Source organism: Labeo rohita, chromosome 19 (genome assembly GCF_022985175.1).
Source record: "Labeo rohita strain BAU-BD-2019 chromosome 19, IGBB_LRoh.1.0, whole genome shotgun sequence".
In the NCBI taxonomy this organism is placed as follows: domain Eukaryota; kingdom Metazoa; phylum Chordata; class Actinopteri; order Cypriniformes; family Cyprinidae; genus Labeo; species Labeo rohita.
The window spans coordinates 33,687,390-33,703,775 of NC_066887.1; the positions used below are offsets into that span (position 1 = coordinate 33,687,390).

General features: G+C 33.0%; 1 protein-coding gene across 1 annotated transcript in view; it reads left to right on the forward strand.

The window, feature by feature from the left end:
* itgb8 (integrin, beta 8) overlaps window positions 1-16,386 on the forward strand; it is an 81,690-nt gene that overhangs the window by 27,192 nt on the left and 38,112 nt on the right. The window contains exon 4 of the mRNA XM_051137187.1: window positions 10,651-10,748. Coding sequence (XP_050993144.1) covers window positions 10,651-10,748 — 98 coding nt within the window. The remainder of the gene's footprint in view (window positions 1-10,650; window positions 10,749-16,386) is intronic.

The window sequence follows — 16,386 nt, forward strand, 5'->3', positions numbered from 1 at the left end:
TTAAGACACCGTGTTGAGTTACCAGAATTTAAACTTTGACACGCAGCGCCGCTCATCAATGTCAGTTCCAAAACAGTGGACCAATCAGAAGTAATACAGTAGTAAATTAAAAAAAATAAAAATAATCGCTCATTAATCGCAATTGAAGTAAAACATTCAATTAATCATAGGTCATATCGTCTAGCCCTATTTTTAACCAATGGTATGTATTATGTGCACTTTATACAAAAGTGATTCTACATGAATGTCCTCTAGTTTTCTAAATGAGGTGGTTTGTTTGTGAAGTCATGCAAACACACGTCGCAGTCATAAACTTCAGTCTGTGACAGCAACACGCCGCACAGAAATGACTGTCCAATCGATATTGCTCTCGGGGGATCGGTCTGAGCTATGAAAGCCTGCCACAATACGCTTTAACTCACTTTTATTGCCAGCCGTCGCTATTTGTTTATCAATAAGACATTAGACACGATTAACCCTCCGCTGAGAGGCTCGAGTCGCACTTCAGCTCCTTTCTGCTTACTTTAGCACTGCCAACGAACTGCTTGCGTTAGAAAACACAATGTGTGATTATAAATAGCACTGACATTTTAATAATCTATTAAATAAGGATGCATCATCAGAACGAGGGAAAAGCAAGCAAAACTGCGGGGAAAAGCAAAAATTGAATTTAGAGTGATCGATTGAAGTCTAAAGAAGCCTGGAGAAAAATTTTATTGTTTGGGATTTAAATACTAGAGGTTGTGCAACTCTAGAGCAAGGTATGGAAGCCTGTTTCTGCCACTGAATGAAAAATAAAAAAGGTAATTGCAACTTTTTTAGCTTACAATCACTGACTTTTTTTCCGCAATTCTGACTTGTTTTCAAAGCTGTGTGATATAAACTTGCAATTGTGAATTATAAAGTCAGAATTGCCAGATATTAACTTGCAATTGTGAAAAAGTTAGAATTGCAAGATTTAAACTCACAAACTCACAATTTCACGATATAAACTCAAAATCCTGAGAAATAGTGGCAGTTCTGAGGTTTTGACCTTTTTTTAAGACTTTGCAAGGCTTTGTTTTTATTTTGCAATTCTGACTTTTTAACACAGTTGCGAGTTTCTATTTCACAATTCTGAAAAAAAGAAGCCAGAATTGCAAGGAAAATGTCCAAAATGTGATTTACAATTTATTCTTCATAACTCCTAAGTGGGAGTTTAAATCTGTGAAGTTCAGACTTTTTTTCACAGAATTGCACTTTTTTATCTTGCATAATTCTGACTTTATAACTCACAGTTCTGACTTTAGTTCTGATAACTGCAGGTTTATAACTCACAGTTCCAACGTTATAACTTGTAATTGCAAGTATCTTGATCAATTCTGACATTATAATGCACAATTGCGAGTTTAAATCTTGAAATTCTGACTTTATTTCTCACAACTGCGATTTTGACTTTGACACAATTTTCATATCTCACATAATTCTTGCAATTGCGATTTTAAACCTCGAAGGCCAGAATTGTGAAAAAAAAAGTCAGAATTGAGAGATATATAACTTGCAGTTGTGAGAAAAAGTCAAAATTGTGAGTTACAATAATCTTCGACATTCAGACTTTTTTCTGAGCATTGCACACTTTTATCTTGCGTAATTCTCACTTTATAAAATGGAATTGTGAGTTTATATTTTGCACAATTATGACTTTATTTTTTTTTCTCAAAATTGCATGCTTTTATTGCGAGTTGCGAGTTTTATATTCACTAAGTCAAATAATGAGAAAGAACCAAATTGCCTATCACAGCTATGCTGACGATACCCAGATTTACCTAGCCTTATCGCCAAATGACTACAGCCCCATTGAGTCCCTCTGCCAATGCATTGATGAAATTAACAGTTGGATGTGCCAGAACTTCCTTCAGTTAAACAAGGAGAAACTGAAGTCATTGCATTTGGAAGCAAAGAGGAAGTTCTTAAGGTGAATGCATACCTTGATGCTAGGGGTCAAACAACTAAAAACCAAGTCAGGAATCTTGGTGTGATTCTGGAGTCAGACCTTAGTTTCAGCAGTCATGTCAAAGCGGTAACTAAATCAGCATACTATCATCTCAAAAACATTGCAAGAATTAGATGTTTTGTTTCCAGTCAAGACTTGGAGAAACTTGTTCATGCCTTTATCACAAACAGCGTGGATTATTGTAATGGTCTCCTCACTGGCCTTCCAAAGAAAACCATTAGACAGCTGCAGCTCGTCCAGAACGCTGCTGCCAGGATTCTGACTAGAACCAGAAAATCTGAGCATATCACACCAGTCCTCAGGTCCCTACACTGACTTCCAGTTATATTTAGAATTGATTTTAAAGTACTTTTACTCATTTATAAATCACTCAATGGCTTAGGACCTAAATACATTGCAGATATGATCACTGAATATAAACCTAACAGACCACTCAGATCATTAGGATCGAGTCAGTTAGAAATACCGAGGGTTCACACAAAACAAGGGGAATCCGCTTTTAGCCATTATGCTGCCCGCAGTTGGAACCAGCTTCCAGAAGAGATCAAATGTGCTAAAACATTAGCTACATTTAAATCTAGACTCAAAACTCATCTGTTTAGCTGTGCATTTACTGAATGAGCACTGTGCTTCGTCCGAACTGATTGCATTATGTATAATCATTTTCTGTTTTTAACTGTCTTAAATTTATTTTAAATCAATTTTTAAATCATTTTTACATCATTAAATCAATCAGTTTTTGCATTTTACATTTTTTGTTTTATTGTTGTGATCATTGTTTTTATGATTGTTCTACTTATTATTGTTTTTCTAAGTAATTCTGACTTAGTAACTCGAAACTGCAAATTTATATCTTGCCTAATTCTGACTTTCTTAATTCGCAATTTTGAGTTTGTGTAATTTTAACTTAACTCTCAATTGCGAGTTCGTTTCTCGCATAATTCCGACTTTATAATTCACAATTATGAGTTTATATCTCTCTTACTTCACTTTATAACTCACAATTCTGAATTTATTTCTCATAACTGCGAGTTTTTAACTGACAGTTCTGACTTTATAACTTGTAATTGCAAGTTTATATCTTGCCCAATTCTCACAATTTCTGACTTTTTTCTCAGACATTTTTATCTGACATAATTCTGACTTTATAGAAAGCAAGTTTGTTTTCCACATTTCTGACTTCATTACTTGTAACTGTGAGTTTAAATCTGTGATTTTCAGAGATTTTTCTCAGAACTGCACATTTTTATCTTGCGTAATTCTGTCTTTATAAAATGCAAATTTATATTATGAGCGTAATTCTGACTTAACACACAATTGCGAGTTTCTATCTCACAATTCCAAAAAAAGAAGCCAGAATTGCGAGGAAAAAGTCCAAAATGTGATTTACAATTTATTCTTCATAACTCCTAATTGCGAGTTTAAATCTGAACAACTTTTCTCAGAATTGCGCTTTTTTTTTTTATCTTGCATAATTCTGACTTTATAACTCACAATTCTGACTTTAGTTCTGATAACTGCAGGTTTATAACTCACAGTTCCGATTTATAACTTGTGATTGCAAGTTTATAGAATTGCACGTGTATCTCACATTTCTGACCTTGTTATATGCAATTGCAGGTTTATATCTCGCAATTCTGACTTTATTTATCACAACTGCGAGTTTATATCTCGTATAATTCTGACTTTATAATTTGCAATTGTGAGTTTATATTTCACGCAATTCTGATTTAATAACTTGTAATTGTGAGTTTAAATCATACAATTCTGCTTTTATAACACGCAGTTGCAAGTTTATATCTCACAGTTCTGAGAAAAGAATTCAGAATTGTGAGATATAAACTTGTGAGCTACAATTCATTTATAACTTGCAATTCTGACTTTTTGACTCAAAATTGAGAGTTTATATCTTGCAATCTTGCAGACTTTATTTCTCACAACTGCAAAAGATAAAAAGTTGCAATCACCTTCTTTGTGTCTTTTTTTTTAAGTGGTGGAAACAGGCTTCCATAGACATCACATATGAGCTCTGAGGAGAAACATTTGTGAATCAGGACATTTTCTGTTCATTTAGTCTCAGTGGTTTGTAGGAGAAACTGACTGCACAATGACTATTCTCTGCCCTGTAAAAGTACCCAATTTTGTTACCGTTTTAGGGCATTTACTCAGAAGCTGGTCTTTCCCGAAGGCAATCTACTATGTTACTCATCTAAGTTTAACCCTCAGAGATTCAGCATCCATTAGTGACATTTATGTGTTTGTGATAGTTTAATGATTTCAGCCAGAGCTAGATGTTTAATGAATGAAGCTGTCGTTAATAATTGAAGGGGCAGAAATTGGCATCCAAACTCTTCTAGAGGGAGACGGGATGTGTTTCACTTTCACTGACCTCAGGCAAACGTTTACTCTGTGTGTGTGTGTGTGTGTGTGTGTGTTATTGGTGTACTTTAGAGGATCAAACAATTCAGTCATCTCATCAAGTCTGTTAGACTGTGCTGACCCTTCATTGCACTTTCTGCAATGCAGCTGTCTTCTGTCTATCTATCTGTCTATCTATTTATATCTTTGTCTAATGGTCAGGTGTAGTTTTAGGGTATAAAATAGCATTAGCTCAGTGTGACACAATGGAAGTCAATGGAAAGTCCCCACTCTGACAGAAAAACAACCGTGTGTGTGGTTGGTTTGTCTTATCTCAGACTATCTCAGGTGACATCTGCTGTGTCAGTGTCCAATCGCCCAAGTAAACAAGGCCCTCATTAACTATTTATTCACCCACACAAGAAAAGAGTGACCCACGCGTCTCCAGAGACCACAGGAAGTGCCCACTAAGGTGGTTTGGGTGAAATCGTGATGAACAGAACTCTGTGGCTTAACCGAGGAGTGTCTGAGGTAGTGGTTTATATTTCACTGAATGTAAGCGAGAAGTTTGTGGCCTGTTTTACTACGCAGAAACTCTGGTGACAGAAATGGAACAAAATAGAGGCCACTTAAGGAAAAGTGTGTCTGAGTGCATTTGAGAAATAGGGCTGTCACACATATTTTGGTAATAAATAAAAATTCTTTACATAATCATATACATATAATTTATTCCTGTGATGGCAGTTTTGAATTTTCATCAGCCATTTCTCAAGGCTTTAGTGTCACATGATCCTTCAGAAATCATTTTAATATGCTGATTTATTATTAGTGTTGGAAACTGTTGTGCTGCTTTATTTTTATTTTTGGAAGCTGTGATCATTTTTTAATTTCAGGATTCTTTGCATTTAAATGCATTGCATTTCTTCACAATATAAATATTTTCTAACAAAATAAGTCTTTACGATCACTTTTTATCAATTTTAATAAAAATATTAATTTCTTTAAAAAAAAAAAAAAAAAAAAAAACTGACCACAGTTTTTTTTAACGGTAGTGTATGTTGTATATTATATTGTGTTTTTAACATTTTATTCTTCAAGAATCTTGAAAAAGTATCACAAGTTCCAAAAAAGTATCACCGGTTCCAAAAAAAGACAAATTTAAAATTTAAAAATTAAGCAGAATCAGCATATTCAAATGATTTCTGAAGGATCATGTGACACTGAAGGCTAGAGTAATGACTGATGAAAATTCATCATTGCATCACAGAAATAAATTACATTTTAAACATATTTAATTAGAAAACTGTTATTTTAAATTGCATTAATATTTCACAATATTACCGTTTTTTTGCATATTTTTGATCAAATAAATGCGACTATGATGAGCATAACAGACATCTTTAAAAATAAAAAATGCTATAAAAATCTTTTGAATGACTATATTATTTTAATAAATTAGCTTACTGCAAGAGTGGCTATTGTAAGAGTGACCGGGGCTAGTTGTCACAAGATGTATCTCAGTAAATTTAGTTTTGAGTCAAACGTCTAGTTGCATAAACACTTTTTTTGAGCAATGATGCTTTTAAACATATATTTCTAACTCAAATGCTACATTTTTGTGATGTTGCTCAGACAAAACAAGTGAATACAGTAAAACTACACTGTTTTTGTAGTCAAGACTTGATCTGTCTAAACAAAAATGTAGATAGATAGATAGATAGATAGATTAACAGAAGAGCATAAAATGTTTTCTCCACATGATGGCGCTCATAATGCTCTTAACCAATTATGCATTTTTTTCAGAATGAATATCCAGCTGTATTACATCAGTTATTTTTCATAAAAAGCTAATTATAAACAAATAAATAAATGGGATTTATAAACTATGAGGACCATCTGATGTAGGGAAAATTAGCTGGAATTTTCTAAGATATTTTGTGCAGGGTGAAATCTGACAGACCTTTAACTCTGTAATGACGGTTTTATTAGCGTTCAAGTTCATGAAATGTCAAGGCCGTCCTGAGTAAAGCGTGAGCTGTGATTCCCCTTTTCGTGCACGCGTCATAGTGAAAGACCTCTAGCGGCCATCGCTTTTTACGCACCACTGCTCGCTCCTTAAACATTTACAGGTGTCCAGGAAATCAGGAAACATTAAAGGTGCTGTCAGGAATCGTCTCCTTTTTTTTTTCAGAGGAAAGTCCCTCAGACTCCTACATGTGCCCGTAGGCATAATAATGATAGAAAACCCCACAAAGAAATACATGGAGATTAGAGAGCTTACTCAGTGATGAAAAACCAAAACATTTATATATTTCTCAGAACTTCAAGAAAATCAAAGAGGCACTGAAGAAAGATATTTGCTGTGGAAGAAGCCAGCTAACAGGGAACATTCACTGTAATGTTTTTAGAAGTTTTATGAACGTGAGCATAAAGTAATGTTTATGGGATGTTGTTATAACTTTTTAAAAAATTGTACTTTCTCATAACAGAGAGAAAGCATTCTCAGAACGTCCACATGATGTTCTTTGCACATTCTTTAGAATATTAAAAATAAGTGTTTAAATAACGTTTTATTTTGGGTGAAGAAAAAGTTAGAACTTTGTAAAAACATTTTAGGAACCTTTAAGTAACGTCAAGACAAGATATAATCAAGACAAAAAAAATAGACATTTTAACACACTTTATAATATAAAAAATAAGCATTTAAATTTTATTTTGGGTGAAAATTAAGTTAGTAGAATGTTGTGTTGCTTCAAACGATCCCAAATGTGGTTGTAAACGATCCCAGCCAAAGAAGAAGGGTCTTATCTAGCGAAACGATCGGTTATTGTCATTACAAAAATTACAATTTAAATACTATTTAATCTCAAACGCTCGTCTTGCCTTTCTCTCCCTGAACTCTGTGTATTATGGTTCAAGACGGTTAGGGTATGTCAAAAAACTCCCATCATATTTTCTCCCTCAACTTCAAAAATCATTTCAAAATCATCCTACATCGCTGCAGAAGTACCGACCCAGTCTTTGCAAAGTGAACATGCAAAGAAGATCAAACACCCTTAACAAAAAAGGTAAAACAACGATTATAGGGCGATTTTGAAGTTAAGGGAAAACATGAAACTGGAGTTTTTCCACATACCCTAACTGACATGAACCGGAAAAAAAACAGATTTCAGGCAGAGCAAGAAATTGTATTATTTTTATGAAAATAACCGATTGTTTCGCTAGATAAGACCCTTCTTTCTCGGCTGGGATCGTTTACAGCCACATCTGGGATCGTTTGAAGCTGCATTTAAACTACATTTTGGAAGTTCAAAATCGGGGCACCATAGCAGTCCATTATATGGAGAAAAATGCTGAAATGTTTTCCTCAAAAAACATAATTTCTTTACGACTGAAGAAAGAAAGACATGAACATCTTCAATGACAAGGAGGTGAGTAAATTATCTGTAAATTTTTGTTCTGGAAGTGGACTTCTCCTTTAATATAGATTTACAGTAGTAACAACAAATGACATTTTTTTTACATGATATGATTAATATCATGTTTTTAAATATGATGGTTTGATTCTAAACATGGTGATTATCTCTAAGATTTACACCCAACATAATATGATATTTACAATCTGAATCTAACAATGTCATGTCAACAGATGGAAAATCAGCCTTCTAATAATTATTATGTTAATTATTGTGCCTTTTAGCCTCAACAGCAGGGGCGCTTTTTTTTTTACCCCAAATACCACACTTTTACATATTCTTTCATTATTTAAAACTGCTGTTTTAATGATCTTAAACAAAACAGAAGATCATTAAGAAGACCTTTGTCTTAAGATATATTCACGTATTTGAGCAATTTGCTACTCAAATCTACAACATTTTTAAAAACATTAAATATTAGATCAAGTAAGCACAGAAACGGCTTTGCGCTGCTGCCCGTGATCGAGTCAAGGATCAGCCAAATTTGCACATGCACATGTTTTGGAAAGTGCTACGCCACATTTTTCAGCCACCTAGTGGTTTCCATTAATTGAATATAGATTTACAGTAGTAACAACAAATTATATTTTATTACATGATATGATTAATATCATGTTTTTGAATATAATGATTTCATTCTAAACATAGTGATTATCTCTAAGTTTTACACCCAGCATAATTTATGATATTTACAATCTGAATCTAACAATGTCATGTCAACAAATGGAAAGGTCAGATTAAAATTACCGGAAACCATCTAGTGGTTTCCGGTAATTTTAAAGGAGAAGTCCACTTCCGGAACAAAAATTTACAGATAATGTACTTACCCCTTTGTCATCCAAGATGTTCATGTCTTTCTTTCTTCAGTTGTAAAGAAATTATGTTTTTTGAGGAAAATATTTCAGGATTTTTCTCCATATAATGGACTGATATGGTGCCCCAATTTTGAACTTCCAAAATGTAGTTTAAATGCAGCTTCAAACAATCCCAGATGCAGTTGTAAACGATCCCAGCTGAGAAAGAAGGGTATTCAATTTAAATACTATTTGATCTCAAATGCTCGTCTTGTCTTTCTCTCCCTGAAGTCTGTGTATTCTGATTCAAGACAGTTAGGGTATGTCCAAAAACTCCAATCGTATTTTCTCCCTCAACTTAAAAATTCATTTCAAAATCATCCTACATCACTGCAGAAGTACTGACACAGTCTTTGCAAAGTGAACATGCAAAGAAGATCAAACACCCTTAACAAAACAGGTAAAACAGCGATATAGGGTGATTTTGAAGTTGAGGGAGAACATGAGATGGGTTTTTCGACATACACACTGTCATGAACCAGAACAAAAACAGAGTTCAGGCAGAGCAAGACAAGATGTAGTATAAAAGTATATAAATTTTATTATTTTTATAAAAATAACCAATCGTTTCGCTAGATAAGACCCTTCTTCCTCGGCTGGGATCGTTTACAACCGCATTTGTGATCGTTTGAAGCTGCATTTAAACTGAATTTTGGAAGTTTAAAATCGGGGCACCATATCAGTCCATTATATGGAGAAAAATCCTGAAACGGTTTCCTCAAAAAACATAATTTCTTTACAACTGAAGAAAGAAAGACATAAACATCTTGGATGACAAGGGTTGAGTACATTATATGTGAATATTTGTTTTGGAAGTGGACTTCTCCTTTAATAGCATGTTTTTAAATATGGTTTTATTATAAACATGGTGATTATTACACCCAACATATATCATATTTACAATCTGAATTTAACAATGTCATATCAACAAATGAAAAAGTCAGCCTTCTATTAATTATCATGTTAATTATTGTGCCTTTTAGCCTCGACAGCAGAGGCACTTTTTTATCCCAAATACCATACTTTTACATATTCTTTCATTATTTAAAAACTGCCGTTTTAATTATCTAAAACAAAACTGAAAATCATTAAGAAGACATTTGTCTCAAGATATAGTGAATAATTTTAGCGATTCTCATTTGCTACTTAAATCTACAGCATTTTTAAAAACATCAAATATTAGATCGACTTTGCGCTGCTGCCAGCGATCGAGTCAAGGATCAGCCAAATTTGCAAGTGCATCTTGAAAAATGGATGTTTTGAAAAATTCTGCGCCATATTTTTCTGCCATCTACTCGTTTAGAGGAAAATAATATCAAAGGGGCCTTTTACCCTGGGGCACCTTTAGACCCTACTGTCAGGATTAGCACTGAAAAGGCATGGACGCAGTCATTTTTGTGCCTGACCTTATTGAGTATGCATTTGCAGGAGTTTAATTTTCAGACGCAAAATTGATAGGAGAGATTTACTAATGTTTGCACGAATTAAATGGTATGTGCGTCATTATTTAACACACAGAAAAGCAGGCAGTAATTTGCACTACTCTAGATTGTGCTGGTCATTATGGAAATGATCTGTTGCGTCTGTGTTCTTTAATATGCACATTGTCAGTAAATGACACACAGGATTTTCCCTCCCATCAGCTCTTTTCTGGAATTGTGCTCATTTGCCTTGTGAAGTAAATTTGGTCCTTAAATAAACACTTTATTTTGGTGAAAACAAAGTTAGTATAACATTGAAAAAAAAAAAAAAAAACATTTTAAGAACCTTAATTTTCTAATCATGACATAATCAGAACATTTTAATGTTCTTGAAACTTCTACAATGTAGAACATTGTTTATTAAGTGATATATAAGGGCTGTGACACACAGCCTTATACAGCAGGAAGTTTGGACTCTGGAATGGTAATGCTTTTACCTTGGGTGTGTTCCTCGAAGAAATCAATATTTATATGTCTTGTGACCACAGGCTCTGTAATCCTACGCCTGCAGATGAACTTCCGCCTCACTGCGGTGACTGTGAATTCCCGGTTTTTGATTCAGAGCCACCGGTTTCCCAAGAAAAAGGTACATTACACTGTACAGTCGTTCCAGATCGGCCCACACACCTAGCTTTTAGTTTTGCTTCAGAGGTCAGTAGGGGAAAAGTAGGGGAAAATTCACTAATGATAACACAATGTTACATAAAAAACAGTTTGCAAACATTATCAGTAGGGTTATCAAACTGCATGTGATTCTCCAGATAGCTTTTGCTTTTGCTTTTGAACAAAACTCATCACACAGAGGCTCAGTATGAACTCATCAGCTATTTAAAGGTGCAGTGTGTAATTTCTGCACCATTAGTGGGGAAAGCAACTGGAATAGCAAAATTACCTTGACTTCTGAAGAAAATGTGATTGGTGCTTGTGCAGTTAGAACTTACTGGCATCATGAAATGATATGTCCTATAATAGTCTTTTGATCTTTACTTCAAGGCTATGGGATGAGAAAGAATTCTGAAAAGTTTAGGGTTGGTGAGATGTTTTAATGTTCTGAAAGAAGTCTCTTCTGCCCAGCAAGGCTGCGTTTTAAAAATACAGTAAAAATGGTAAAATTCTGCAATATTATTGTGATTCAAAACAGCAGTTTTCAATGTGAATATCTGTTAAAATGTAATTTATTTCTGTGATCAAAGCTGCATTTTCAGCATCATTACTCCAGTCTTCAATGTCACATGATTCTTCAGAAATCATTCTAATATGCTGATTTGCTGTTTAAGAAACTTTTCTGATGTTCTGAACAAATGTAAGGAAGTTTCTTACATTTTTAGATTTCAAGCCTTTATTTAGTTATTTATTGCATTGTGACATTATTTTCTCACTAACTTTTCTTGCAATGATGTTAAAAAATATTCTAATTACTGTATTGCAAAACAACATTTTTTTATAGTATTTAAATGTAAAAAAAAAAAAAAAAAAAAAAAAAAAAAATAGTAGTAGTAAAATATTGTACTAAAGTATGGTTGAGGTTTAAACAAAACAAAACAAAAATGAGAAGATATTTTAAACAAAAAATAAAAAACATTTTATTCTTCTTGTCATCTCAAGGTCTTAATTTACCCCAAAAATCACATAAGAATTAATTAATTTTAATTAATTTTTTATTTTAATTAATTGATTTAATATTAATTAATTAATCTTACATACATACAGTCTTTTTTTTTGCATTGTGCATTGTAATTTGAAAAATCATTGTAAAATTCTGCAATATTATTGTGATTCAAAACAGCGGTTTTTATTGTGAATATCTATTAAAATGTAATTTATTCCTGTGATCAAAGCTGAATTTTCAGCATCATTACTCCAGTCTTCAATGTCACGTGATTTTTCAGAAATCATTCTAATATGCTGATATTTGATTTACATTTCTGATGTTCTCATGTTGAAAACAATCATGCTGCTTCATATTTTTGTGGAAACTGTGATGCAGTTTTATTTTTCAGGATTCTTTGATGAATAGAAAGAGCATAATTTATTTGAAATAGAGATCTTTTGCCACATCATAAATGTGTTTACTGTCACTTCTGATAAATGTTATGCATCCTTGCTGAATATAAATATTAATTTCGTTTCGAAACTAAACTTGACCCCAAATATTTCAGTGTTAGTATAAAAATGACACACTTTACCTTTAAGATGACTCAATACAAATTCACAAATGAGCAAATGATGACAAATGTGTTTGATTCACAACACAAATATCTGATTATTTATGATTCACATGTGTTTTCATGTGTGTGTTCAAAACAAAAATGAAAATATTTGAATATTTTTCTCTATTCGTCATGTCCAGGGTTTATTTCACTCCAAAATTATAAAAAAGGATTTATATTTTTGTAAATATACATTTTATTTATATTTAAGAATTTTCCTTACATTTTTAGATTTATTTATTTATTGCATTGTGACATTATTTTCTCACTATTTTTTCTTTCCATAATGTAAAAAAAACCCAACATTGTAATTATTGTATTCCAAAAACAACAATGATATATTGTTTTAAAGGGATTTTTAAGAGATTTATATTTTTATAATTTTTTTTTATTTATATTTAAGAATTTTTCTTACGTTTTTAGATTTATTTATTTTGTTTATTTATTTATTTATTGCATTATGACATTATTTTCTCACTAATTTTTCTTGCCATAATGTGAAAAATATATATATATATATATATATTATAATTTTTGAATTTAAAGCATTTATTTATTTATTTACAAATGTCTTTACTGTCACTTGATAAATGTTATGCATCCTTACTGAATATAAATATTCATTTCTTTAAAATCCCCAAATATTTAAAAATACATAAATATTTAAATCCCCAAATATTTGAATACTAATGTAAAAATGACACACTTTACCTTTAAGATGACTCAATACAAGTTCACAAATGAACAAATGATGAAAAATGTGTTTGATTCACATCACAAATTTTTGATTATTTAGCATTCCCTTCACATGTGTATTCTCAATGACTTTTTTGTTTGCAAAAACAAGCAATTTACAAAAATGGCATCTTCACCCAGCCAAGACAGTCATCCTACGTCATCCTACAGTCTAACATAAACCATCGGCCTCACATGGCTCTTGACAGCATTGACACTCAACCATCAGAAATGACAGAAAAAATCGTGTGCATTTGAGCAAGTGTTTTTGTACTCATTCTTGTAAGAAGAAAACAAACGTAAATGTCACTGATTCTTCATTATGGCTCAGCATTATTTGCCTCTGACGTTTGTTTAATTAGCTCAGGGGAATTTCTTTTAGTGAAAGCCCACGCGTCTGACTCAGTTCATCTTTTCGTTCACTTGCTGTTCTTCCGTCGTGTGGTCAGTCTGAGGCCCTGAGGACTCACAACCTGTTCCTCACCGCCGTTACACCTCTCTGCGGTTCACTAGATTATATACCATACAAGGTCACGTCAGCAGAAAAGCCTCCGGCTCTGAAGACGAACTCAAACCTGAAATTGAACCCACTAATTTTTGATGCCACAATGTGGTGACCGAGTTCCTCAATTGTGGCCGTACAGTGATGAAATCACAGCGATTCCACATAGCCTAGCGTGGTTGACCACTCGGCCCACGCTGCTGATGTGACAGTATGCGCTCGTAACGGGCGTAAACATGTGTCATTCACTGACATCCGACGTTTTGCTGGTGAAGTCCAGCATGTGGTTAAACCGCTGTAAGCCGGGGTTGTAAAGCATGCTAAATCTCTGCTGCTAAACACTTCTGCAATGGATACAGTGGGAATTTTCTGTGAACATTAGATTGTAGCGTGACACAGACACGGAAAATATGAAAAACAACCTAAAGAAAAACACATATGTCATGTTTAACATATGTCATGTGCTTTGATGCTTGTGGGTTTGAGCAAAACAAAAATTAAAAGAAAATATTTTCTAATAGTTTATTCTTTTTGTCATTTGCAGGTCTTATTTCAGTCTGAAATCAACAAGATTTTATAATTAAATACATTTTTTAATAATTTATTTATATTTGCCTCTATTTATCATTTCCAGGTTTTATTTCGCATTTTTAACAGACGGCACATGCTTTGATGGTTGTGGTTTAAAACAAAAAAAAAAAAAAATGAAAAGAAAATATTATATTTATTATATTATATTACACTAATATTTTATTCCTTTTGTCATTTCCAGGTCGCCTTTCAGTCTATAATCAACACAAGATTTTATATTAAATTTAAAATTAAAAATATATATATTTATTTATATTTAAGAATGTTTCTTACATTTTTAGATTTAAATCCTTTATTTATTTATTTATTTATTGCATTGATATTATCTTCAAATTTTTCGTGCTATAATGTGAGAAATACCATTCTAATTACTGTATTGCATCATTTTTATAGTATGGTTGAGATTTTAAATAAAACTAAAATGAAAAGATATTTTTAACAAAAAAAAAAATTATATATATATATATATATATATATATATATATCATTACTTATTGCACAAAACAATGATATTTTTCGTATAGTATTTACATGTAAAAAATCATTACTAAAGTATTTTTACTGCAAAACAGTATAATATATATATATATATATATATATATATATATATATATATAAAAAAAAACACTGAGTTGTGAAAAACTAAAACTAAAATCCTCAGATTTGCACTGTAAGAAAAAAATCCATAGACAACACCATCATTTTTTTTGGCAAGACATTGTCTGTTGAATTTACAGCGAATATTTTTTACCAATATACAGGTTAAATACCTGTGCAAAGACTTTTTATTTTTACATGCTTAATTGGCATGAAAATAATATATAATATAATATAATATATAACAATACGATAGAATATGCTATTATAGTTTTTTTTTCTCAATGCAAAATCTGATATTTTATATTTTTCGGGGGTGAAATGTGACATTTGTTGTTTTGAGTCTATATGCATAGTAATTTAGACCATGTGACAATACATTAATCAATCACTAATGAAGAATGCGTGGGTGCGTGGGTGTTTCCATTTTCATATCTATAAATACGTTGGTGTTTAGTTTAGTTTCACAGTGTGATAAACAGAAGCATCTAAAAGGGGAATTCACTACATCTTCCCCTTTCTAAAGGTAAAGTGGAAAGGTTTGTGAATAACATTGATCTTAATGTCAAGCAAACACAAAATGTCACAAAGGTTACTCTAGATTTACTGACAAATAGCTAATTCGTTTTCTTCGTGACGTGGCTTTTTTGCACTTTATGCTTAAAAAGTTCTTAAACGATGTGCAAAATTGCAAGAAGTCTGCAGTGACGGCTGGTGCATTTTAGCAAGTGTTCATGCCGTTAACCTGCAGCAGTTTCCCTTTGACCCGTGAACCCTGATTGATGAGTCCAGGAGCTGGTTAGCAGATTAGAGCTGCCGCTGCCGTGACCTCTGATGCATTCGCCATGTGAGGCATGAGTGACCTTTGACCTTTATGTAGAACATTCTTTGGTTTGTCCGTTCTAAAACTTTGAGAGTTGAACATTTAAACAAATAAGCATAAAAATATATTGGGTAAAATAGTCTATTTTTAATTAGAAACCATTTTAGCCTTTACAACTGAGAGTTCTAAATTCAAAATTTAAATTCGAAAATTCAAAAACATTCTAAAAAGTTTTGGAATTCTAAAGTCTCGACAGTTGCTGTGATACCTAAAAAATGCAGCTTACTAGGTTTTGGAACGGAGCGTGCGCGAGTTGGATTTACTGAAATCATCATGCCAGAGAGTGTTTTACAGCATGCAAAGCAAGTGAAATATTGGAGTTGTCACTGGCCTTTTAAGGCCTTAACCAAAACATGTCACAGCAGAGAAAATAACCATGATGCTATCCAGAGAGGCCCGTTTGTTTGGGAGTTTGACGAAAAGCCCCGTTGGGTCAGCGGGCAGCCCAAGCGGAGAGACCCACGGTCCAAGCAGGGGAATGTGATATATTGTGGCAGGAAGATTAAACCAGACCAGTGTGGCCTCAAGCCCAACCGACCAGCAAGAAAAACAACGGCCGGAGGAGAACATACCATGGGGGAGGATGAGAAACACGCAGAAATCCTACGGCTTGTTTGAATACACGACCTGCCAGTCTTCATTATTAGTACCGGCCACATTTTAAGAGTAATAAAAGTCATCCATTAGTTCTAGAAAAAGAACTAAT